Source organism: Pangasianodon hypophthalmus, chromosome 28 (assembly GCF_027358585.1).
Source record: "Pangasianodon hypophthalmus isolate fPanHyp1 chromosome 28, fPanHyp1.pri, whole genome shotgun sequence".
Classification (NCBI taxonomy): Eukaryota; Metazoa; Chordata; class Actinopteri; order Siluriformes; family Pangasiidae; genus Pangasianodon; species Pangasianodon hypophthalmus.
This window is the reverse complement of record NC_069737.1, coordinates 6654741-6682308: the sequence shown is the minus strand read 5'-3', so window position 1 is coordinate 6682308 and position 27568 is coordinate 6654741. Positions and strand designations below refer to the sequence as shown.

The window sequence follows — 27568 nt, the reverse complement described above, 5'->3', positions numbered from 1 at the left end:
AAAAAGGAAAGAAACTTTTCCTCTCTTTTTCTCTATCTCGCCTATTTTTCCTCGTTTTCTATCTGTCTTTTTTTATCCTTCTTTTAAGAAAAATCAAATACATATTTTTCTTTTTTTCTCTCCTTTTTTGTTTCACATTTCTCATTTTCTATCTTTTGTCTTTTTTCCTCTCCTTTTCTTTGTCTTTTTTATTTCTCTTCTCAGCTGCCTTTAAGAAAAAAAAAAACCATTTTCTCTCCTTTTTTTCTCCTCTTTTCTTATTTTCTATCTTTTCTTTTTGCTCTTTCCTCTCATCTTCTCTCCCCTTTTAAACTTTTCTCAGCTTCTTTTAGGGGAAAAAAAAAACATTTTCCTTGATTCTCTCTCACTGTCTCATCTTTTCTCATTTTCTCTTTCCTCTTTAGTTGTTTTAAGCAAAAAAAAAATAATTCCTTTTCTCTCTCTCCCTACAGCTGTCTCCTTTTCTAGTTCTTCTTTCTCTCTCGTCTGCTTTTCTGTTTTGTTTTTTGGCACCTAAAAACCAACTAACAAAAAAATCTTTCTGTCTTTTTCACCCTCCTCCTTTTTAAACTCCACATCTCTCTCTCTCTCTCTCTCTCTCTCTCTCCCTCCACCTGACTGCACATTAGAGAAATAATAATCTGTAAACATTTACAGACGGCTGTGTTCCCAATCCTCTATCTATAGAAACTACAGAAATCTGCTGCTTCCTTTCCTTTGTAGTGTGGTAGTGTAGGACACTCAACACCGTGACCTTTAACCTTTGGTCTCTTTCTCTCTGATTGTGTCACCTGAAGGCTCTTTTTTAATATTTGCATTTGGAAAAATGTGAAATGCGATCTTCTCACTCGCTTGCTTCGTAGTGTGCACTTTATAGTCCACTCAATACCCATGGCTTTTGACCTCTCTCTCTCTCTCTCTCTCTCTCTCTGTACGCATCACCTGAGGGCGTTTTGCGTTTTCGGCTCCCAGACGTTTGGGGAAGGAGGCAGCGAGGGGAGCGAGTGGCGGTGGAAAAGTGCGCCCTTGTGATGATATTTAGAACGCTCTTCCTGTAATTACGTTTCCCCCGGAGAGTTCGCAGTTAGCAGCGGTGAAATCGCTACCAGCTTCCTAATACGTACCACATGCACCTCTCTTTCTCTCAGTGTGTGTGTGTGTGTGTGTGTGTGTGCGTGTATGTGTGTTCATTCCAGACTGAACAGACAGAAAAAGACAAGCAGTCCAAGTTTTACAATTTAAAGAAATCTGTATCGTTTTCTTACTGATGGTTTACGATGATGTTATATGAGAGTGAGAACGTATGACGCTACAAGACTCCTTAAAATCCCATGATGCATTGGGAAACCAACTGACCACCAAACTACGTTTCCCATTCGATATATCGTTCTTAAAGATCCTAAAAAAAAATCCATCGCAACTTTACGTTTGTCAGAAATGGCTTCGTTAATCCTAGTTTCATTTCGATCGCATTTTTAGCTTTGCTAACTCGTTAATTAAATAATAAATAATCAACTGTAATGTTGATGATCTTAGCTACAGTTAGCTAAAAGGTTAAATAGCTAACGTTAGATAACGTTAGACATCACGAGCTCCGTGTTCGTTCGGCTGTTTGCTGTGGTGACATACAGTATTAAAACACGCATTTATTCATCTAAGAGAATAATTAGAAGAGATACACTCTTGTTAGCTGACTAAGACGCAGTCTCAGTGTTGATCCAAAAAGACTTATTTGTAGAATTGTGCTCTGGGAATGAGGTATCGCCCTAACAAGAAAAAAAACCGTTAAGCAAAAAAATCGTAAACAGCCAGAAAACAGGCTTTGAGTTCCTGAGCACGAACGTGTCAGTAACATCTCTGTATGACAAACAGGAAGAAGTTATTTCAGATACATGACCTTGCTGTGACCTTGACGCTGTCTGGATCAATTCCAAACTGTAATCTGTTCATCTGCTGGTCACTGTCATAATGCTGTACAGTACGAATCCCGTAAACGTTCATCCACTCGCTCTTGAGATATCGCTCTAACGACAACCTCGGACAGACGGACGTCAGTGTGTGTGAGACTTTTTCACAATGCTGTATATTTGTAATGAAAAATGTTTGGAATAAAAATGAAAGAAATGGTAAAGAATCTGTACATAATCCTACCATGCTATTTTAGGCTCTTGTTGAAAGAAGAAGACAGTGTGGAATTTTCATTTACCGTAAATATCACAATATAATTGGAAATGGTTTTATGCAACCGAGTCGGTTTTAATCTAGATTTAAATGTCTGTTAGGATGATTTTATCACACAATATCTGGCAACCCTGTGCCCGGGGTTACTGCTCTGTCGATTCTTCACACAAAGTGGACACTAGAGACAAGATCCAGGTGACTTCTAGCAGATGCCTGATTTCTTTAGTCCATTGTTTGAACATATAAATCAATGAGTTTATATCTGATCACACACCCACACACACACCCACCCACACACACACATACACACACACATACACACATACACACACACCCACCCACACACACACACACACATACCCACACACACACACATACACACACACCCACCCACACACACACACACATACGCACACACACACACATACACACACACACACCCACCCACCCACACACACACACATACACACACACACACACCCACACACACACACACACACACATACACACACACCCACCCACACACACACACACATACCCACACACACACACATACCCACACAGACTTGACACATACACACACAAGGTTTGACGGATATTTTGTTGTTGAATTGTCTGATGGTGTTTTGAAGAGTTCAACAAGGCGTTTAAATAAAGAAGTTTGTGTGTGTGTGTATGTGTGTGTGTGTATATATCGTTTTTAAAATGTGCTGCATTTTTACTCAAACACAGAAATATGCAGATTAGAACCAGATGCAGAAACACGGAGAAAAATTCGGCTCAAAATAATATTTATTAGCGTTCGCATGGCCACTCAGCTTCGTTGAATGCAGCACAGGCGTTATTTAAAGACGAGGACGCATGTCTTATTTCAGCTCCAGAAAATGCATCTGAAATTTTTTTTAGCAATTAAAAAAAACCCGGCAATTTAAGAGGTCGGTGAATAATCAGAAGATTATAACCAGCTGCAGGAGCTGTTTTTTTTTTTCCTCAAAATGCTGAAATGCAGTGTGTGCGTTTTTAGCTCTGAAAGCAGCACACTCATTACACGGTGCACGCAGAATAGTTTGCGTAGGATTTTTTTTTTCCCCGTGGACCAGACTTGATTTAAACACTAAATAATCCGATGCTAATCAGGAAGCAGGGATTTTTGCACCATTTCCTGTTGTGGAGAAAGTGTGCATTAGTAAAGGAGTGCAGAAATGAATCCTCTGCACTTCGGGGGGGAAACATAACGTCCCAATATACATGGATTTAAACAGAAATAAGATTTTGGAAAAATTTAATTTGATTGAAACATCAGTGAATCATCGAATGCTAACCAGGACGCCAGTACGAAAAAATAAAAAATAAACTGAGAAAATTAATAACATCAGCGTTCAGAATGACACCAGCTACTACACAGAAATGACTGCATGCGAATCAGGAAGTTTATGAAGGAATAAAACACTTAAGGAGGCGTGCTGTTACAGGAAAATAATCAACAACAGGGTGGAGTGATGGAGTGATAAAGTGACGTCACTGTCATCATTAAGAAGTGGATTATTTGCCTTGAACAGCATGTCCTGAAGCGATTTATTCCTCTTCATATCAAGCTGATTTGCCAATGCTAACATTTCATATCCGTTTATAGTTACATTTAATGTTATGGAACGTTCGCAAAACAAGTTAGTTCCCGTTCTCACTTAAAATGTCCTTAAACGTTACTGTTTACAGCTTTACCTCTGACTGACACTGGAGACTCATTCCAAAAACTGCTAAATGAACGTCTCCTTAGAGAAAACGTCACCACATCAACGAATACACACAGGTTTTCATCCATTACACAAGCCTCTGTGTAAGTTGTTACTGTAGTAGAGCGAGTGATGTGCAGCTGCACTACTGTCAGAGCTGCTGTTATAGAAAACTAATCAACATCATCTGACCAATCAGAGTCCAGAATTCAACAGCACTGTGGTCAACATTGAGGAAATAAATCACTAAGAAGGCAAAAATGTCTGCCTGAAAAACACCAGCTAACCTGACAGATCTGATTCAAAATGGTCTGATGGGCGTGGCCTAATATACTAATGAGCATGTTTGATTGACAGCCCTATGTTCGAGAATCGCAGTCTGATCCATTACTCAAGCAGAACTCATAAAAAAACAGCACAAGTGATGAAAATTAAAATAGCTCAATTCTACATGCAACAAATTCTTCCTGCTAGGTTAGCTCGCTAGTTTAGTATGCTAGATTAGCACACTAGGTTAGCATGCTAGGTTAGCACGCTAGTCAACTTTCCCTTGATAGGTAAACTCTGATGCTTTTACATCCATCTTTCTACATACAGCATGTGTAATACTGACTGCTGACTCTGCGGCACTTCTGGAAATTCAGTACACTTCTCCAACCGCGCTGCTTTTCCTCACTAATGCGCACGTTCTTCCGGAAAATTCCCACTTCCTGTTTAGCGTGGGATTTACCACAGCGCCTGGCACGCGGCTCGTGTGTGCGCACATTCAGACATTGGCTTTCCTTAAACAGTTTGTTCAGTGGCTTCATTCAGCGAAACCCAAACACAAACACGCACACGCACACACACACACAACACACACACACTAAATCCACTTCCTCTTTCCCCCACATGGCTCGAATGCTAGTTTATATGCACCTGGAGGCCCGAGCAATTACACTGTCAAAATTAACAAATGAGTTTTTAACACGAGCATAACCATAAGACATTGTGTGTGTGTGTGTGTGTGTGTGTCGATCTCAGGAATACACACATCTTTCACTCTTTGTGTATTTACTCTAAACAGAAAAAATGGAGCTTTGCAGCCATAAATATAAACGTCCAGTCTGCAGGGTGTAAATCTCACTGCCGTTTCCTCACTGCCGATGAATGATCACAATGGTGTGTGTGTGTGTGTGTGTGTGTGTGTGTTTAAGGTTCCACAATCTGGTCTGAAACTTGGAAGGTCCAGTGATGTGGTTCAAAAGTGTTACAGGTATAAAACAGAGTAACGTCATAAAAGAATTGTAAAGACAAAAAATGAAAAGACAACAAAAGAAAAAAAAACATACAAAAAAGATAAATAAAAGAGTAAATAATAATCAATAAAATAAAGGAAAAAAAGGAAAAAACAGAAAAAAGAAAGAAAAATAAAGAAAAGAGTAAAACAGAAAAAGGGAAAATAATAAACAGGAGAAAACTGAAAAAGAAGGTAACCTAAAAAGGAAGAAAAACTGACAAAAGAGTGAAAAATAAAAAAGGGAGAAAAATGAAAAAAAAAGAAAGATTGATTATTTTAAAATAAATATTACTTCTAAAGTACGCATCATCATACGCGTCTCTTTTTACAATTCCTCCTTTTCTTTTTCTTCCCCTAAATTCTTTCCTCTTATATCTCTTACCACAAACACACAACTTTTTTCCCCCACGTCATGCGAGAATCAGGTCCAGATCTGACCTTTGACCTTTGTTTAAAAAACGTGAGAGTCTGTCACTCGACTTCCTCTGCTAATTTAGGGTCATTTAACACACACACGTCAACGTCATGCAGCGTTCGGCGCGTAGCGGCTCGCAGACGTCTCTCTGACGGCCGTGTGTGTGTGTGTAACGAGCCGGTAATTACGCTTTCTGCTTGACACTAAATACAGCTGTATTAAAGCTTTTAACGTGTTTAACGTGTCAGAGAGACGACTGAGGTCATCATCCTCGTCATATTTGTTTTATGAAATTCTGGAATAAATGATTGTGAACTCGCGTACGTTTCCCTTTTCAGCGTTGTGTCAGCGCTGGGAGGAGGAAATAAATCAAAAACGTCAGTTTATTGTGTTTAAAAAAAGAAAAGAGAAAGATCCTATTCAAGTGCCTGCATGTATGAAGTTATTTACAAATTATTATTAAGTTAAAAATAAGTATTTAATTTGTATTTTTTTAAAAATCCAAAGCGGACTTAACATTGTTCCATGAGGAACGCCTAAATGTAATGCTAACAAATGAACATGTGAGAAGTGCAGAATCAGAGGAAGAGGGAAAGAGTCAACTATTACAGAAAAAAAATTAAGAAACAAGAGCAAAAGAGATGAAACAGTGAAGTAAAAAAAAAAAGACAAGGGAAAAACCCTGGAATGAGGAACAATCTGTCGCCCTCAGGGCTTCCAGCTGCACGCCTTGCTCCCTAAGGATTGTGGGAAATGCAGCATGTACTGTGTTGTTTTTAATGTGTCTCATTGCTCGTTTGTCCAGATAATGATATTGACGATTATACAGCAAGCTGAAGTGGCTTTAAAACACAACACTTTCCCAAACAAAACAAAACAAATAAACAACCAGCTTAACATTTCAAAAACAGGCTACATTTTTTATTTTTTTTTGCGTAAAAAATCCGACCATGAGTTCCTCTCTCAAGTGTGTTTTCACCAGGATTACTTAATTTCTCTCCACATTTGATATTTTTCCTCTGAGCTTCACCTCTGATTTGTAAAATCTGTGTTTAGTTTTAGTGTTGAGCTGGAAACAGTAGTGTAAATAACTGATATGCTTTGTTCAGAAGTTAATTACATAAAGAAAAGTTTACAAACATAAACATTTAGAAATGTGCCCTGAATCGTTTCTTTCTACCCAGAAGTGCCACATGTTGTGATGCTTCCTGAGAACTTTCAACAATTTTCCCATCTAGAGGTTCATACAGCAAGATGAGCACTAGTTAGACAATTAGGGGCCAAGCACCAAAGGTTTTATACTTCTTATAGTTATTCTTATACTTCGATATGGGGCTCTATGGCAGTCCATAAAGTGCTTCGTACGCTTTTTATAAAATCTGGCACAGTGATAGAGGACAGTCTTAGCTACCTTTACAGCAGTTTTGGTGTACATCCCTCAACTGCCATCAAGAGGGCAAATCTGGACATACGTTTGCAATAATAACTCCAATATGCAAAATGATTCCAAGTTCTTCTGAATCCTTGGGTCATGCCGAACTCAAGCAGATACCATGATGTTAATTTCCGCCATATTGGATTTTCTGCCATTTTTACTTTTTTCAAAAAGTTTTTTTTTCCACTTCTTTTCCCAACAAATCAAGATTCTTGTTTCTGTTGATTCCCTGATAGGTGCCGTGTTCTAAATGTAATGAATTTGTGATTTGCCATTCAGGCATTCAGCCATTTTGTGTTTTAACAAAAACAGTTTTTTTCTCCTATAAATTTTATCCAACAGTTCATCCATAACGTGCAAACAAATGTGATGCAGAAATCGCCAAATTTATCTCTGTAATAGTGTCATGTATTCACATCGAACTTTGTATATGACAAAAAGACCACATCCTGAAGGTCTCCAAGAATTTCCGTCCAAATTCACCTCTAGGCGGCGCAATAATTTACAAATTAGTAAAACTGCTAATAACTTTCGAGCTGCTCAACATCATGATCATGAAAAAATCATGATTCTTCTTTCTGAAGATTCATGATGTTACAAATTTTTAGTTTGTAAAACAGGAAGTCAGCCATTTTGAATTTTAACAAAAACTGTTAGCTTGCTCTCCTAGAAACTTTGTCTAATCTTTGAGAACTTTTGCATCGTCAGTCCATGACGAGCAAACCATATTTCTCATTATGTTTGATATTCAGCAGAGTTCATCTGTAATGCACATACAAATGTGTCTGCAAAGTCACCAGACAGGATGTGAAGCCATATCTCAGCAACAGCTTGACGTCTCCTTGGGAACAAGTGCTGATGGTCCCAGTATCTTCTGGTCTTCCTCTGCCGCTAAGGGGTATTGCCAGAATGTGCTTGGCCCCCTTAATCGCTGCTAGCAGCTATATTCTAGCTACTGTTTATCTGCTAATTTTGTTTTTAATACAGCCTTACAGATTAACTTACGTTTAGTTTACTTTGAAATGTTTTACTTCAGGTTTTGTAATTAATTTAACAATTCACTATTATAAATGGATATTCATTAAATTTGGATGTGTGTGTATGTTTTTGTGTGTTTGTTTGTTTGTTTTTTTGTGTCGATACGAACCGGTTAATCCCACCTGTACACCACCACATACACTACGCACACACACTCTATACATTACACACACTCACCAGTTCTACAAACACACTGCCCATACACACCTACAATGGACTTGCGTTCTACACACTACACCTGGCTACTCACCTGCGGCATCACACACTGACATGCAATAAAAACAGAAAACACACACCACTCAATTTTCAGCTTAATTAACTAATCTAACTAAATGTAATGAATAAGTTAGAGGTGAAATGCATGATGGGAAAGAGAGTGATCGGTAATAAAGGCTTCGGCTGAGTCGAAAATTAAATTAGTGTACATTAGGTTTCTACTGAGAGTTGTGGCTCTATAAAAAGTTTATAACGACCGCAACACTCATTTTTACAGCCATGTACCTTTTAACACCAAACTGCAGAGTGTGTGTGTGTGTGCGTGTGTGTGTGTGTGTGTGCTCACCATGCTCAGCCGCAGATTTGAGTGTGGCCTCTGAGTGTGACGACCCGAACGGGTTCCTGATGAAGCGACGACGTCTCCTCAGATCATCCTCCCAAAAATCCAAACGCCAAAAACACTGCTTACTGAGAGAGAGAAAGCGAGAGAGAGAGAAAGAAAGAGAGAAATGAATCCTGTGAATAAATGCTAACATGAATAACATGAATCTAAGGAAATCACACACACACACACACAAATAAATAAAATAAAATCAGGACTCCCCACAGCTCGGTCTGTGTCAGCTTAGTGTTTTGAAAAATCTTCTAATCACACACACACACAAACACACACTTGCATGCGCGCGCATGCGCGCACACACACACACACACACACACACACAGACACACACACAAACACATGTCCTCGGCACTAACACCATAACCTTGGACCGTGTGGTTGCTGAGGGTGAGCTAAATACATTACACACACACAAAAACGCACGTGCACACACACACACACACACACACACACACACACTTCTGACAGAGCAATCCTTTACACACACACAGATTTCAGACCACAGCAGGGAGCTGTTTGACATTGCAAGAATTCATCTCACACACACACACACACACCATTCGTCTTTGCAATTTGCACTACTTTACCACAGAGCCTCACTAAATCACTCTCTCACTTTTCCCCTGTCTCTCTCAGCAGGTCTCTCTCTCTCTTTCCACTGGAGAAACCAGGATGATTTTACTTCCTGCTCCAGATTCGATACTTTACTCTAAGCTTCTCACACTGAAGTGATTAGTGAGTTAAACACTAGTTTCAGACCTTCCATCAAATTCTTTCTCTCAATTTCTTCCTTTGTTCTCTTCCTTCCCTACTTACTTTCTTCCCTTTGTCCCTTCCTTCCCCTGACCTTCTACTTTTCTTTCCCTTCCTTTCCCTTCTTCTGTCTTTCCTTTCTTCCCTCTTTCCCTTTTCCTTCTGTCCTTCCTTCCTCTTCCCTTCTTTCCTCTCCTCCTTTGTCAGGCAACATGCAGTTAAATGAACATTACTTTTGTCTCAACTCAGATATGATCATAATGAGAGAAAATAAAGTTTGGTTATAATTTCAGCTATATTATATTTTCTGAATGTTTTTTGGATGTCATTCGCTGCATTATTTAACATTTAATATGTAACTGCATTAATATTTCACAGAATTTCATTTTATACGCTCACAGAAATTATGTGAATTAAACTAAAATACCGCCCCCTGACCGTGAGCGCGCTCCAAGTGGAAGTACGAGAGATTTGACCACTACAGCGTTAGTGTTTACACGGGTCAACTCCACCTCTTCCTCTCCCTCTTTCTTTTCATTTCTCAATGAAAATGAAATCTGATTTCCCAAAGGGTGTGTGTGTGTGTGTGTGTGTGTGTGTGTGTGTGTGTGTGTAAAAGTCTTTATTCCCCACAGCCTCCACTCAATGAAAGGATGAAATGAGAATATTCATCTCGGCCGCTTGGCCTGATGGGAGTTGTTGTTTTTCATCTGACATTCTCTGACCTGCAATCTGTATCTCAATATCTGTCCATACACACACACACCCACACACACACACACTGTTGTTGCCTTGGAGGAGGATATACTCCCTCTCTCTTTTCATTCTCTTTTTGTTCTCACTCGTTTGTTGCTGCATCTCAGAGGGATTTGCTGTCCAGCAAACAATAGGAATGAACACACACCCACACACACACACACACACACGCACAATAACAATATTCGTCCTTCACCATCACTGACCCTTCATTTTCTTATTCTCGTCCTGTTCATAGTTTGATGGACGGCTGCGTCCACATATTTTATCCTGTGTTTGTGTGTGTGTGTGTGTGTGTGATTTTATTTCTTTACTATATTCCTTTTTCTTCCATCAGTCCATATTTTCTCTTAATATATACACACTTGCTTTTTATACTTCTTTTTTGTATGTCTTTTCTTTATACATGTCTTTTGGTTGTTTTATCTTTTCTTTTTCCTCTAAATTTTCTCCCTTCCTTCTTCTTTTTTGCTTTCCATCCTTCCTTTTTCTTTCCATCCTTCCTTCTTTTTTCCATGGATTCTTCCTTGTAATTTACTTCCTATCTTCCTTTTTTCTTCCTTTCATGTAATTGTTCTTTATCAATCCATTCTTTGTTTTTCCTATACACTTGTTTATCGCCTTCTTTCTCATCTTTCTCACTTCTCCTCTGGCTTTGGAACTCTCGTACCTCTTTCTCTCTCTCCATCTCTCTGATGTCTGCTCCCATTTTTCTGTGCTAAATCAGACATGGCTCTGTGAGAGATGACTGCGACTCTCTCTCTCTCTCTCTCTCTCACACACACACACACACACACACACAGAGGGAAATCGATGAGTGTGAAATTGAAACGGAACGAATTCTTATCGATTGAAAGGAAAGATAGAAAGAGAGTGATGAGTGTGGAAGTGTTTCGCTCGGCAGTTACTAACCCGACATGGACAGACTCTCAATAACACGACAAAGCGATCAATATTTAACACTCCGCTCCTGAACATCTTCATATATATATGTATATATAAAACTAATATCACTAATACGAGATATGAGAGGAGCGTTCTGATTGGTTGAGAGTGGTGAGTCACTAAACAGTGTGGCTCTGAAACTAACTGTGTCATGTGACTGGGGGTGAAGGAAATAAGCTGTAGGGTATAGGGTGTAGGGGAAAGGTTGTAGGGTGTGGGGGGTAGGGGATAGGCTGTAGAGTGAAGGGAATAAGCTGTAGGGTATAGGGTGTAGGGGAAAGGCTATAGGGTGTGGGGGGTAGGGGATAGGCTGTAGAACGAAGGGAATAAGCTGTAGGGTATAGGGGGTAGGGTATAGGCTGTAGAGTGAAGGGAATAAGCTGTAGGGTATAGGGTGTAGGGGAAAGGCTATAGGGTGTGGGGGGTAGGGGATAGGCTGTAGAGTGAAGGGAATAAGCTGTAGGGTATAGGGTGTAGGGGAAAGGCTATAGGGTGTGGGGGGTAGGGGATAGGCTGTAGAACGAAGGGAATAAGCTGTAGGGTATAGGGTGTAGGGGATAGGCTGTAGGGGGTGGGGGGTGGGGGATAGGCTGTAGAGTGAAGGGAATAAGCTGTAGGGTATAGGGTGTAGGGGAAAGGCTGTAGGGTGTGGGGGGTAGGGGATAGGCTGTAGAGTGAAGGGAATAAGCTGTAGGGTATAGGGGGTAGGGTATAGGGTGTAGGGGAAAGGCTGTAGGGTGTGGGGGGTAGGGGATAGGCTGTAGAGTGAAGGGAATAAGCTGTAGGGTATAGGGGGTAGGGTATAGGCTGTAGAGTGAAGGGAATAAGCTGTAGGGTATAGGGGGTAGGGGATAGGCTGTAGGGTGTGGGGGGTGGGGGATAGGCTGTAGAGTGAAGGGAATAAGCTGTAGGGTATAGGGTGTAGGGGAAAGGCTATAGGGTATAGGGGGTAGGGGATAGGCTGTAGAGTGAAGGGAATAAGCTGTAGGGTATAGGGTGTAGGGGAAAGGCTGTAGGGTGTGGGGGGTAGGGGATAGGCTGTAGAGTGAAGGGAATAAGCTGTAGGGTATAGGGGGTAGGGTATAGGCTGTAGAGTGAAGGGAATAAGCTGTAGGGTATAGGGTGTAGGGGAAAGGCTATAGGGTGTGGGGGGTAGGGGATAGGCTGTAGAGTGAAGGGAATAAGCTGTAGGGTATAGGGGGTAGGGTATAGGCTGTAGAGTGAAGGGAATAAGCTGTAGGGTATAGGGTGTAGGGGAAAGGCTATAGGGTGTGGGGGGTAGGGGATAGGCTGTAGAGTGAAGGGAATAAGTTGTAGGGTATAGGGTGTAGGGGAAAGGCTGTAGGGTGTGGGGGGTAGGGGATAGGCTGTAGAGTGAAGGGAATAAGCTGTAGGGTATAGGGTGTAGGGGAAAGGCTGTAGGGTGTGGGGGGTAGGGGATAGGCTGTAGAGTGAAGGGAATAAGCTGTAGGGTATAGGGTGTAGGGTATAGGGTGTAGGGGAAAGGCTGTAGGGTGTGGGGGGTAGGGGATAGGCTGTAGAGTGAAGGGAATAAGCTGTAGGGTATAGGGGGTAGGGTATAGGCTGTAGAGTCAAGGGAATAAGCTGTAGGGTATAGGGGGTAGGGGATAGGCTGTAGGGTGTGGGGGGTGGGGGATAGGCTGTAGAGTGAAGGGAATAAGCTGTAGGGTATAGGGTGTAGGGGAAAGGCTATAGGGTATAGGGGGTAGGGGATAGGCTGTAGAGTGAAGGGAATAAGCTGTAGGGTATAGGGTGTAGGGGAAAGGCTGTAGGGTGTGGGGGGTAGGGGATAGGCTGTAGAGTGAAGGGAATAAGCTGTAGGGTATAGGGGGTAGGGTATAGGCTGTAGAGTGAAGGGAATAAGCTGTAGGGTATAGGGTGTAGGGGAAAGGCTATAGGGTGTGGGGGGTAGGGGATAGGCTGTAGAGTGAAGGGAATAAGCTGTAGGGTATAGGGGGTAGGGTATAGGCTGTAGAGTGAAGGGAATAAGCTGTAGGGTATAGGGTGTAGGGGAAAGGCTATAGGGTGTGGGGGGTAGGGGATAGGCTGTAGAGTGAAGGGAATAAGTTGTAGGGTATAGGGTGTAGGGGAAAGGCTGTAGGGTGTGGGGGGTAGGGGATAGGCTGTAGAGTGAAGGGAATAAGCTGTAGGGTATAGGGTGTAGGGGAAAGGCTATAGGGTGTGGGGGGTAGGGGATAGGCTGTAGAGTGAAGGGAATAAGTTGTAGGGTATAGGGGGTAGGGTATAGGCTGTAGAGTGAAGGGAATAAGCTGTAGGGTATAGGGGGTAGGGTATAGGCTGTAGAGTGAAGGGAATAAGCTGTAGGGTATAGGGTGTAGGGGAAAGGCTATAGGGTGTGGGGGGTAGGGGATAGGCTGTAGAGTGAAGGGAATAAGCTGTAGGGTATAGGGTGTAGGGGAAAGGCTATAGGGTGTGGGGGGTAGGGGATAGGCTGTAGAGTGAAGGGAATAAGCTATAGGGTATAGGGTGTAGGGTATAGGGTGTAGGGGAAAGGCTGTAGGGTGTGGGGAATAGGCTTTGGGCATAGGAGCTAGGGGATAGTGAATGGGGATAGGGGACGGGGGTAACAGTTAGGGGTATGGACTAGGAGGTGTGTGTGTGTGAGTGTGTGTGTGTGGTAGGACATTACTGATGGTGGTTTTAGATCAGCACAAATGATTTTACATGTTTGTTTATATTATATAATGTATGTGATACAGTGGTATGTGTGTGTGTGTGTGTATATATAGACGGAGGCTAATGATTTCTCCTGTTTACTCTGGGCTCTGTACAGCGATACACACAGGAGGAAATGGATTCTTACCCATCTTGCTGATCTCTCGTATTAAACAGCTCAGCTTTCGCTTAAAGTAAATCTAGATCCTTGTACTTGTGTGTGTGTGTGTCTATGTGTGTGTGTGTGTCTCAAGAGCCTTGGCCTTATCGGCTCATCGTTTTCCCAGAGCACTCTGGGTAAACAGAGGCCTCACATGTGTGTGTGTGTGTGTGTGTGTGTGTGTAAGACTGAGTAACATTGGGACTGTAGCAGTGGATTAGAGGATTAGACTATAATCCGGTTATAAACACTAAATCACGCTTCATGTCTTTGAACTCTGCATTATTTACTCTACTGCTTTAATATAGCAATATTACACTCTTTCTTTTCAACTTCTTCACCTTTTCTTTCCTTCCCTATCTATCTATCTTTTTCATTTTCCCAATTTTTCATCGTTACTTTTTTGTTTTTCCTTTTTAAATTTCATGTTTTATTTCATGTTCTTATTTCATATATACATATATCTTTTAGCTCTTTTCCTTTATTTTATATTAATTTCTTTATTAACTCCCCCCTTTAATTAATTCCCCTCCTTTTTGTTTTTCTTTTACCTTCTTTTTTACTTTCTATGTTCATGTTTTCTTTCGGTCATTCATTTGTTCATTTCAAAAATTCTTTCTTTTTTTCATTTTTTTCTTCCTGTACACTCTCATCCTTCGTTTCTTTCCTGGTGCTTTTGGTTCCCTTGTTCACTTCTTCCTTACTTCCCTCTTTCCAATCCAATTATCCTATTATTAATGTTCCTCCTTATTCTTTTCTCTCTTTTATTATTTTTCTTTACTTTGTTCTAGTTTTCTTTGTCATTCATTTTTATACTTCATTTTATTCTTTCTTTATTTTGCATTTATTTTCACCCTTTCTTTCTTGTCCTTCCATTAATTTTTTGCTTCCTTCTTTCAGTTCTTTCTTTGTTTCTTGCTTTTTCTCTTTTTCCTTTCTGTACATTCTCTCCCTGTTCCCTGTTATTCTGTTCTTTGGCACACGTTTTGTACGTGTGAACACTGCATTGCTTGCATTGCGTGTGTGAGAGGAGGCGGCTCGTCTCCGCTTTATTAGGGATTAACAGATTGACATCGTTCCTGCCGTTTATCATTCTCTCTGATGCGAGTCCTCCTCTTACACACTCTGACCTGTGAAAGCCATAAATGGGTTTATAAGGTTTTTCACACACACACACACACACACACACACACACACACACAGAGAAAAAAATGCTTAAAGCATTACAGTATGTCATAACAGAAAGATCAGCCAGCGGCTATTTATGTTAGCTTCATAACGAGCGCCATTAATGGCTGGCTTTAGCCATAAACACTCGAGAGGCACGTACAAACATCCCAGAGAGAGAGAGAGTGAGAGAGAGAGAGGAAGACACAGAGAGAAAGAGAGAGAGAGAGAGAGCAGCTGTCTTTATGCTAGTCATCTCATTTTTCCTCTTCGTCCACCTGGAGACTTGAGAAGTAAACACGGATTAGCGTGTAGACATTAGCTAGCGTGCTAACTCCTACTGTGTGTGTACATTTGTGTGTCTGTGGATCGTCAAACTTTGCAAGTGAGAGTGCGTGTGTGTGTGTGTGGATCATCATATATTTGCATGCTAACACTCATTTTGTGTGTTGATTACCAGACAGCGTGCTAGTTACCACAAATCTCCGGAATATTTTGTGTGTGTGTATATGTGTGTGTGGGTGTGTAGGGGATTAAACTATGCAGTAATGAAAACACAGCACAATGTGTGTGTGAGTTTATACAGCACGGTGGCAGGAAACAGAAACAGAGTGTCGAACCACAACATATTAACAGCTTCTGAACAGCTGATGATGTCCATATGTTAGCGCGCGTGTTTGTGTGTGCACTAGTCATGTGTCATTCATGAACGAGTCAACTCTTAGAGGTGATTCGACTCTTAGATGTCATCTGACTCTTGAAGATTATTCGACTCTTGAAGGTGATTCGTCACTTAAAGGCGATTCGACTCTTAGAGGTGATTCTGCTACCTGGAATAGACCTTGTGAAAGTTTGTCTGAAAATTCACCAGTCGTTAATCAGATTCAGTGCAACTGTGATCAAGAAAAGAATCTGTGAAAAGAAGTGAAAAGAATCACCTCAATGAGTCGGATCACCTCAAACTTCGACTCGTTCATGACTCTCTGAGGTGATTCTTTTAACTGCACTAGATCAGGTTTTTTAAATGTGTATCTGATTAATGACATTAGAGAATCGTGAAACTCAAACTGTCAACTCAATCATGACTCTTTTGCTGCGTCCCAATTCGGCTACTAAAAGTATGTACTTTTTTGTGAAGAAAAAGTACATACTTTTGACTGTGTAGCAAAATAAAATGCAGGTACTGGGACGTACTAACTAACACGTCATGTAGCGGAAGAGAACGTTCACACACTTTCACCGTAAACAAACAGGAAATAGTAGACCACCCAGTCTATTAGACTTTGAATCTCGAATATTATTTAGGATGGATAGTAGGCGAATTGGGATACTGCATTTGAGGTTATTTGACTCTTTCAGGTGAATCTTTTAACTGGAATAGCTTCTGTGACGGTTTGGCTGAAAGTTCATCAGTCTTCAGCGTCATTAATCACATACAGTGTGACTGAAATGCATCTTGGGAATTTTACATCAGAAGGTGGAGTAATATTTTATCGAGCAATTTGAAATTAAAATGATAAACACAACTTCAATTTCAGTGATTCACTGTAGAGAGTCGGAATCCCATCATTAGTGTGTGTGAGTGTGTGTGTGTGTGTATCCTGTGCGTTATCGCTTTTCAAGCCCCTACACCTATCTCTGTAATAGAATCCACCAATACAAAGCACCAGCAAACACTATTACACACACACACACACACACACACACGTCTCATATGCTGCAGTGTTTATGGCTGTGATAATAAGAGCGTGATCAATACAATGCTGAAACTCTCTCCTCCTTCTGTCGTTCTCTTCTGTTCTCGTTTCTTTCCCTTATCTTTCCCACATCTACGTCGCTCTGTCGCTCTCTTTTCTGAATTTTTCCTTTCTGTTTGTTTCTCATCCTTCTTCTGTCTCTCCTTTCTTTTCTTACAGTCTCTTCTTAATTTCCTTTCTTTCTTTTTCTTTCTTTTTCTTCAAATGTGCTTATGTCCATCCGTGTGTCTCTCTTTCTTTCTCTTACGTTATCTCTCATCACGTTTTAGTCTCTCCTCGTTTTACTTTCTCTCTTCCTTCGTTTCACACTTTCAAATTTCTTTTTTTTCCATCACACATGTCTCTCTCTCTCTCTCTCTCTCTCTCTCTGTGTAATATCAGGGTAGTACTGATTCTCTCCTTCAGCTTGAACCCCTCAGCAGTGTGTCACAGGTCGTATGCTCTGTGTGTGTGTGTGTGTGTGTGTGTGTGTGTGTGATAGATGGTGCTCTCTGTGCTGCAGTCGTTTTCCTCCTGCTCATTTATTTCAGCACTTTCACCATTTACCAAAAAATCTCCTTTATCTTTCCGACACAGAGAGGGAGCAAGAGAGAGAGAGAGAGAGAGGGAGAGAGAGAGAGACAGACAGATGAAGAGAGAGAGACAGATTTCTGCAGCGACAGCACAATGCTACAGAGAGACACATAAAACTTGTCCCTCCATCGTATCTTTCTGCACTGATGCCTTTTTTTACATGCCCTTTCTTTCCTTTTTCTCCTCCATAACTCTCTTTTTGTTCTTCTTTTCACTTTTACTAGTCTTCTTTTTCTTTTCTTTCATCCATGTTATGTTTTCCTTCCATGCATTTTCTTGTCTTTTTCTTAATATTCTCCCTCCGTTTATCTTACTTTCTCTTCTGCATGTGATTTATTTTCCCTTTTTTATTTTTCCTTTCCTCTTCTTCCTTTTTTCCCTCTGTATCTTTTCGTCATCCATCTTTATTTTATTAATTACTTGAAGGATGATTTTCGGTGTAATCGTCAGAACCTGGCTAATCTGACCTGCTGGTACAGGAACACTACCATATACAGCGCAACATCTGAACACACGTGAGCCGATCCGAGGGAGTGAATTATCGCGTGAGACGCGTGTCCCTTTTGTGTGATGGGTGTGTGTAATCGCTGTTAATTGGAGGGTGTGTGATATCAAAGATGCGGTAATTAAGCCTCATTTGCATTTCTCGTGCACGCAAGATAAAATCACACGCAGGGAAAAAATGGATGTGGAAAAATAAATATCTGAAAGAAATTACATGTGAAAAATAAAGATCTGAAAGAAAAGTCACATGAAAAAGAATCTCTATAAGTGAAAAAACATCTGGAAAAAAATTACATGTGGAGAAATAAACATCCAAAAAAAACACGTGAAAAATAAAATGTCAAAGAAAAGTCACGTGAAAAAAAAAAACAAAAAAAAAAACGAGGAAAAGAATCTCTATAGGTGAAAAAACATCTGGAAAAAATTACGTGTACAAAAAAAAAAATCACGTAAAAAAACAAAACAAAAAACACCCTATGTGTGTAAAAATTAACCTCTAAAAAATCACAAAAAATAAAATAATTCATATATGGGGAAAATAAAAACAAATGCCCTGCATGTGTAAAAATAAACCAATCACAAAAAAAGTAACGTGTAAAAACAAAAGCATGTGCACGACACGTCTAAACAACACGTGTGTAAAAACTGTGTGACTTTTCTCTACGTTTCTTTTTTGCAAAGGTTTCTTTCTCTACATTAAACTGCTTGTAGATGTCATTTTTTTTGGTACGGTTTTTAATCAGGGATTTCACCTGACGGGACACGCCCCCTGCCCCTCCCCCTTCTGATGCTGATTAATACACAAAAATTCACATTTAAAAACTATTATGCAAAAGGAATCCGCTTAGCACTGGAGTGTGTGAGATTGCGAAGTGAAACAGAATCATTCATTGTGTGATATTCATCATTTCCTGCGTGTCGTGACCCCGAATCCACCTCTTACGGAGCGTGTGTGTGTGTGAGGAACGGCACGTCAGAGAGAAGAAGTAGAAGAAAAAAAAAAAAAAAAAAAAACATCAGAAAAAAACGCTCGGTGTGCGTGACAGATTATTCCACTCATCTATTCAATTTCCACAAACACACGGTTTATGCAAATCAAAGAAAATAATCTGTGGTGATATGGAGCTATCTGTGGCGCGGGGCGCTAATGAGAAAAGGCTCGCACTCGCGCACTCACAGTCTCGCACTCGCGACAAGCGCCGGGAACGTGATGTATGAAAGTCTCGCGCCGCCGAAAAGGTCATATCGTTGTCGTTTAAATAGTAATCTGCAGGGCCAGAAATGAACTCCTGTGTAATATCGGATCAGGACGCATACACACACACACACACGCACACACACACACACACACACACACACTGACGAATGCCCTCGCTCTCCAGACGATAACAGGTTTTAGAGAAAAGCATCATTATTCATGAGGGTCAGTGTGTTGGGTGTGTAAATGATGCGGCCTTTCTCTCCTCCAGGCTCGAGGTGTGTGTGTATGCGTGTTCTAATGGCGTGTGTGTGTGTGTGAGTGAGAGTGTGAGAGACTGACGGATGGAGATCGTTTTGTCCTGGTCACAAAGAGAGCAATCAAACTTCACCACACGGGGAATGTAGCTGTTAGCATAAGGGCTCTGAGATGTATGAGGTGTTTAGTAATGTGTGTAAAGAGTGAGGATGAAACACACACACACACACACACTTACTTTCAGAATTAACACGCTGCCATTACACAAGTTGTGTTCGTGTTTTTTGGTGTGATGTGTTTTTGTTGCTTTGTTGTATACATATTGTTTTTCTGTTGTTGTTTTTTTCACATACTATTTTGCTGTGTACCTGCTTTTTGTCATGTTTTTTCCTGTTGTGTATTTTTGTTTGTTGTATTTTGTTGTTGTGTTGGGTTCATACTGTTTTGTTTGTTTGATTTGTTGTTGTGTTCATTTTGTTTGTGTAGATGCTGTTTTACTTTTGTGGTTTTTAAAAATATTTTTGTCATTGTGTTGTGTTCATATTGTGTTGTTACTGTTGTGGTGTACGTGCCACTGGATGTTGGGTACAATTTGTTTTGTTGTTTATAAATCTTGTTGCTGTGTTCATAATGTTTTTATTGTGTTCTGTTGTGTTGTTGCGTTTGGTTCCTAAAGTTTTTCCGTATTTTTGTTGTGTTCATATTGTTTTGTTGTGTACTTGCTGTTTTGCTGTTGTATTTTTGCTGTGTTCGTAGTGATTGCGTTTCATTTTGCTGTTCTGTATCTTTTTATGCTGTTGTGTATTTTTGCAGTTCTGCTGTGTTTATTGTTTTGTTGTTGTGTACCTGCTGTTTTGCTGGTGTGTTTTTTGTTTTGTGTTTGTATTGCGTTGTTGTGTTTTTTGTATTATTGTTGTGTTCATACAGTTTTGTACCGGCTGTTTTACCTTAGTGTTGTTTATATTTTTGTTGTTGCACTGTGTGTGGGTTTTGTGTTTTTTTTTTTGTTTATGTTGTTTGTCATTGTGTTTGCCATGTTGTGGTGTTGTTGTGTACATGTAATTTGATGTTTTGTTGTTTATATATTTTGTTGTATCATGTTCATGTTTTGTTTATGTTCATTTCCTCTTGTGTGTTGTTTTGTTGTTGTGTTTGGTTCCTATCGTTTGTTTGTTTTGTTGTGTTCATGTGTTTTGTTGTGTGCCTGCTGTAGTTTTTTTTCTTTATTTATATTTTTGTTGTTGTGGACAGTGATTTATTCCTGTGTTCTGTTTCATTGTGTTCATTTTATTTGCTGTGTCAGTGTAATGTTCACATTGTGTAATTTTCTTGCAGTGTGTTACACAGTGCTGTGTGTTAATCGATCGTGTGTGTGGGTGTGTGTGCATGTGTGGGTCGTCGTATTGAATTGTTGATGAGCATTTGGATATTTTTAGCATAGCTTTACCGCTTACATACATTAATAATGAGGTGAACTCACACTGTGTGTGTGTGTGTGTGTGTGTGTGTGCGCGCACGTCTGGGCACCCGAATCACAATTTACGATCCACTCAATCTGAAATGCCTGCTTTCTCTTTCGCTCCACTCGTTTAGCAGTAACGTGATCCTGCGCTCCTGTAAACGCTCTCTAAGGAAACGTTCATCGTCTTTGAACTTTCCCGCCATTTTCTCCCTCCGTCACATCCATCACTAATTAATGTCCATCATCAGAGAGCTGAAGCACACAACGCCTCTGTGTTTACTCCGTTCTTATTCCTTTTAGAGGTATGTGTGTGTGTGTGTGTGTGTGTGTGTGTGTTTGCTGTTTCCAAGAGAACCACAGAGAGGGCTCTAGAATGAGAGTTTAGAAACTAGAACTCCAAATGTTACAGTGTGACGACGGGACCATTCTAGCACAGCTGAGAATCACACTGTGTTCTAAACATCTTCTTCTAATACACACACATACACACACACACACACACACACACACACACACAGAAAGACAATTTCTAAATATGAAGAGAAAGGCAGACAGATTGAGAGAGATAGACTATGTCTAGATAAGAAAAAACAGACAGACAGACAGATAGACATTTCTATTACAGAGACAGACAGACAGACAGACTATTTCTAGACATTACAATAGACAGTGAGACAGACAGACAGAAAGATGTGTCTATTACAGATACAGACAAATAGACACATAGACAGACAGATATGTCTATTACAGAAAGAGATAGATAGACACATAGACAGACAGACAGACAGACAGATAGATAGATAGATAGATAGATAGATAGACAGACAGACAGACAGATAGATAGATAGACAGATAGATAGATATGTCTTTTGTGGAGACAGATAGATAGACACATAGATAGACAAACAGACAGACAGACAGACAGATAGATAGATAGATAGATATGTCTATTACAGAGGCAGACACAAGACACAGACAGACAGACAAACAGACAGAGAGACAGATAGACAGAGAGACAGACAAATATGTCTATTACAGAGACAGATAGATAGACACATAGATAGACAGACAGACAGACAGATAGACAGATAGACAGACAGATAGATATGTCTATTACAGAGACAGATAGATAGACACATAGACAGACAGACAGACAGATAGACAGACAGAGACAGATATGTCTTTTACGGAGACAGATAGATAGACACACAGATAGACAGACAAACATACAGATAGATAGACGTATATGTCTATTACAGAGGCAGACACAGACACAGACAGACAGAGAGACAGACAGATACACAAATTTTATTTACTTTCTTTAATTTACTCTTTTAGGTTCTTTTTACTTTTTAAAAATTCTTTTTCCTTCTTGGCCTTATTTTGTATTTCCTTCAGGAAGCGCGCATCTACTCTGTAGTTTAGCGTAACTTTTTTTTTTAACGATGTTCCTTAGAGAACGGACTTATGAGAACGAAAAGTCTCAACCTGGAAACATCTCATTTACAGTCAGCCCACTGACACCAGGGCTCAATCTGACCCGAGTGTGATTGTAACAGTGCGCTGACATCTACAGAGGGTTAAACGAGTGAAGACGGAGAGACAGAGAGGAAAAAGGAAAGGGAGAGTGTGAGAGAAGAACGAGTGCTTAAAGAGGCGCTTATTCTGATTTATACAGCTCGAGTGTAGAGGTCTGGCTGCACGATAAAACTTCTTCTCACTTCCACTAAGCAGCGTGGACCTAAGGAATTATATTTCACCCAAAACACCTTTAAATCACCGCACACACACACACACACACACACACACACACACTACTCAAACTATTCAGTGTAAATGAACTCAGACCTCAGCTGTGTCTCACCCAGAAGCATTATTAAAATCCATTACTTCAAAAAACTTCTGTTTTTTTTTTAACGGAGCACACAGGCCCTACGTAGCATGCTAGCTAATATGCTAAATAGCACTTAGCATATCACAATCTAGGTAAGTCAAGCTACTAGCTAATAATTACAGAATCAAACGATAATTCAGATTCTGTCTAGTAACCAATAATCAATTCTAACACGACAATTCAATATAATAATTATACAACTTTATCTACCAATTATTAAAAAATAATAATATAATAATTGTGTGTGCTGGGATTTATAATTCTAAGTTATTATTCTAAGTTATTATTCTAAGCATTTTTAATGAGACTTTTGTACTTTTGTACTTGATTTATTATAAATTCATTAATTATTAATCACTATTATATTACCTGCTCTGTCAGTGTTCGCCAAATATCTTTTCACATTATTAACCACGTGTTGACTTTAGCATTCAATTTCGCTCTTAATGTTTCTTTATGCTGAAAATAAATGACTCACATCAGCGTACTGTTTCCCCCGTGTGTGTGTGTGTGTGTGTGTGTGTGTGTGTGTGTGAATAAAACAGAGTGCTGGGATTAAAGCACATTTTACGCAGCGAGACGAATGCACTTCATCCTCAGGAGACCAAAACAACATTAATATTTCAGCAGGCTATTTTAATTAAAGTGTGTGTGTGTGTGTGTGTGTGTGTGTGCACTTTATTATGTTATAATTGCAAGTTTATTAAAACTTTCACAGACTGAATAAAGAGAGAGAGACAGAAAGAGAAAGAGCCAGAAAGCAAGAGACAGAGAAAGAAAGAGAGCGAGAGCAACAGAAATAGAAAAAGACTCACAGGATGAAGAAAGAGAGACACAGAAATTGAAATTGAGTAAGAGAGACAGAATAAGAGAGACAGATGGAGAAAGAAAGAGTGAGAGAGAGACATAGAGCAACAGAGACAGAGCAAGACAGAGTGAGAGAGAGAGAGAGAGAGAGAGAGAGAGATGTTTCCTGCCTTTCTAAGAACAGTAAAGGTTCTGCTGAGGTAAGCAGTACTGAGCTAGTTGTTATGTAGATAATATTGCTGTTTACTATATTTTACAGAGCAAAAGTAGGTAACTACAGCGAGAGATCTGCCCTGTACCGTAACCCTATTTCAGCCCACACACACATACACACACACGTCTGCATCACAATGCACCTATCACACACAGTTACTGCAGCCATTTGTAACCTTGTTACACAGAGGTGAGTGCACGCACGCACACACACACACACACACACTATAGAGAATTACACAAAGCTGGGTAAAGATGAAAGGCAGGAAGAGAGAGAGAGAGAGAGTGTGTGTGTGTGTGTGTGTGTGAGAGAGAGAGAAACCTTCTGATCAGAGAGAAGCAGACATGCTTCACAGGTCTCATAGGCTTTGTGTGTGTGTGTGTATGTGTGTATGTGTGTATGTGAGACAGAATCGTCACTGGACTACAAAAACAAACGCTGCACTATGGAAGGAGAAAGATGTGAAAGGCAGAACACACACACTATATGTGTACGTGTATTTACATGTGTATTACATCATCATGTGTCTTTCTCGGAGCAGCTAAGCTACTAAGCGCAGGTGTGTTACCACCACTCTCTAACTAACACACCTGAATACACGTAACACACTTCTAAAAAGGTGTTACCTATAGACAGGTGTTACCTATAGACAGGTGTTACTTATAGACAGGTGTTACTTATAGACAGGTGTGTTACCTATAGACAGGTGTTACTTATAGAGAGATGTGTTACCTATAGACAGGTGCGTTACCTATAGACAGATGTTACTTATAGAGAGATGTGTTACCTATAGACAGGTGCGTTACCTATAGACAGGTGTTACTTATAGACAGGTGTGTTACCTATAGACAGGTGTTACTTATAGACAGGTGTGTTACCTATAGACAGGTGTTACGTGTGTTCAGGTGTGTTGCCTACAGATAGGTGTTACTTATAGACAGGTGTGTTACCTATAGACAGGTGTGTTGCCTATAGACAGGTGTTACCTATAGACAGGTGTTATGTGTGTTTAGGTGTGTTGCCTATAGACAGGTGTTACTTATAGACAGGTGTGTTACCTATAGACAGGTGTTATGTGTGTTCAGGTGTGTTGCCTATAGACAGCTGTTACTTATAGACAGGTGTGTTACCTATAGACAGGTGTTACGTGTGTTCAGATGTGTTGCCTACAGACAGGTGTTACTTATAGACAGGTGTGTTACCTATAGACAGGTGTGTTGCCTATAGACAGGTGTTACTTATAGGCAGGTGTGTTACCTATAGAGAGGTGTTACGTGTGTTCAGGTGTGTTGCCTACAGACAGGTGTTACTTATAGACAGGTGTGTTGCCTATAGACAGGTGTTACTTATAGACAGGTGTTATGTGTGTTCAGGTGTGTTGCCTATAGACAGGTGTTACTTATAGAGAGGTGTGTTACCTATAGACAGGTGTTACCTATAGGCAAGTGTTACCTATATACAGGTATTACCTATTTCTGGAATTTTACCTGTGTCCAGGTGTGTTACCTATAGACAAGTGTGTTATTTATGCATATGTGTGTGTCCAGGTGTGTTACCTATGGACAGATGTGTACCTGTGCCCAGGTGTGTGACTTATGGACAGGTGTGTTACTTTTGGACAGGTGTGTACCTGTGTCCAGGTGTGTTACTTAGGGACAGGTGTGTACCTGTGTCCAGGTGTGTTACTTATGGACAGGTGTGTTACTTAGGGACAGGTGTGTACCTGTGTCCAGGTGTGTTACTTTTGGACAGGTGTGTTACTTATGGACAGGTGTGTACCTATGTCCAGGTGTGTACCTATGTCCAGGTGTGTTACTTATGGACAGGTGTGTTACTTAGGGACAGGTGTGTACCTGTGTCCAGGTGTGTTACTTTTGGACAGGTGTGTTACTTATGGACAGGTGTGTACCTGTGTGCAGGTGTGTTACTTATGGACAGGTGTGTACCTGTGTCGAGGTGTGTTACTTATAGAGAAGTGTATTCCTTCTTTGCAGAAGGGTTACCGCAGACCTAAACAGATATGCTACCCGTGTTCAGGTGTGTGACTTGTGTTCAGGTGTGTTACCTGTGGGCGGAGCTTCCCCAGGCTCCATGTTTGTCAGTCAGGATGTTGATGATCTTCTGGATGAGCTGTGTCGCGGTCACGTGATCTCGGTATTTGGCAGCTCGGATCAGGTGGTCACACATCTTCTCTTCTTCACGCTTCTCTGAAGTGTACTGAGCACAGAGAGACTGCAAACACACACACACACACACACAGACCAAATATTATTATCACAGATAGCATCACACCTTCTGTGTTCTACGCCATCTCTCTTTCCGTCTGCCACTCTTTTTCTGTCTGTCTCCACCCCTCTACCTCTCTACTTTTTCTATCTATATTTGTCCATCTCTTGTTGTCATGGTAACATTCCGCTAGCTAACATAATATTACCTTACAACCAGTGAGTGAGCCTCGCTAGTTAGCTGCTACGTTATTTACCTAACCAGTATGTGTGTGTATTTGTGTGCGTTTGTATGCATTTGTGTGTGTGTGTGTGTGTGTGCCTGTGTAACCCTACACACACAGGAAACAAATGGAACTGTGGGTCATTTCCAAGCCGTTGTCACGGTGATTAATAACACTGGACACGTATTTGCTAATGCCTTTAGGCTATGCCAAAATAATGTGCAAAATACCCAGAATGCACCGGGGCGCATGTTTCTCTGTCACAATGTGTTACCAGAAAGACTCTGGACTGAAACACATTGGAATAACAGAATAGCTCAGAGAACGGCTGATAAAAACAAGTGTGTTATCCTTTACAAAGGAGACACAAAGAAGTGAGAGAGAGAGAAGAAAATATAGAACGATAGAGGTGGCAAAGGTAGAGCTTAAATTTTGCATAATCTTTTTAAAAGTAACTTTTAAATTCCTTTTCTCTTGTATTTGTTGTTAAACACTATAAAATATATTAATTTATGATCATTTATTAAGGATTAGAAAGCAGGAAAAAGGCAAAAAAAAAAAGAAAAAAGAAAAAAGAAGAGAAGAGACAAAAAATATTAAAAAAATAAGACAAATAAAAAGGAAACATGCATTAAAAAATCATATACAGCTTGTGAAACAGAAATATAAAACATATAAAGAGATAGAGGCAGTTCATATACAGCTTTAGAAAATAGATATTAATTTTGCAGAAGCTTTTTTAAGTAAATTTTTTTCTTTTTTAAAATTTATGATAAAGGATTAGAAAGCAAGAAAAAAGAAAGTGAACAAACAGAACTGCTGGTTATGATGATAACTCCATATAAATCCTACAAACGTTCTACCACTCGGTCTTGAGATATAAGATATATGAGATATGATGAGAATCTAGGACGGATGCAGAAAACGCATAACAACAGAGAGAAAAAAGGAAGAAAGAAAGAAAAGGAGTGAAGTAACTGCAGCGTGCAATTCCAGAGTTTCTATATTACGAGGAAAAACTCCGGAGAATTAAACAACTCCGTGTCAGTGTTAATGCTGTCTTCAAGACCTGCGAGGAAGTTCAGAGGTGGTGACTATGACACGCTGTGTGATCTGATACCCAGGATCTGTATCGGTCCGATACCAGCAACGGTTAAAATAAAAACCAATGGATGGATTGTACATCAGAGTGAAAATAGAACGAATTCAATCTGATTCTTTAACAAATTGAGAAAATTGGAGTTGGATTTGGAAAAGTTATTTTTTTTTGAAAAAAA

General features: G+C 40.2%; 1 protein-coding gene across 2 annotated transcripts in view; it reads right to left on the bottom strand.

The window, feature by feature from the left end:
* The window catches only part of lrba (LPS responsive beige-like anchor protein), a 202997-nt gene that overhangs the window by 78261 nt on the left and 97168 nt on the right, over window positions 1-27568 (bottom strand). For both annotated transcript variants that reach the window (XM_053231068.1, XM_053231069.1), the window contains 2 exons: window positions 25908-26074; window positions 8644-8765 (listed from right to left, as the gene is read on the bottom strand). In XM_053231068.1, the coding sequence (XP_053087043.1) occupies window positions 8644-8765; window positions 25908-26074 (289 nt within the window). The remainder of the gene's footprint in view (window positions 1-8643; window positions 8766-25907; window positions 26075-27568) is intronic.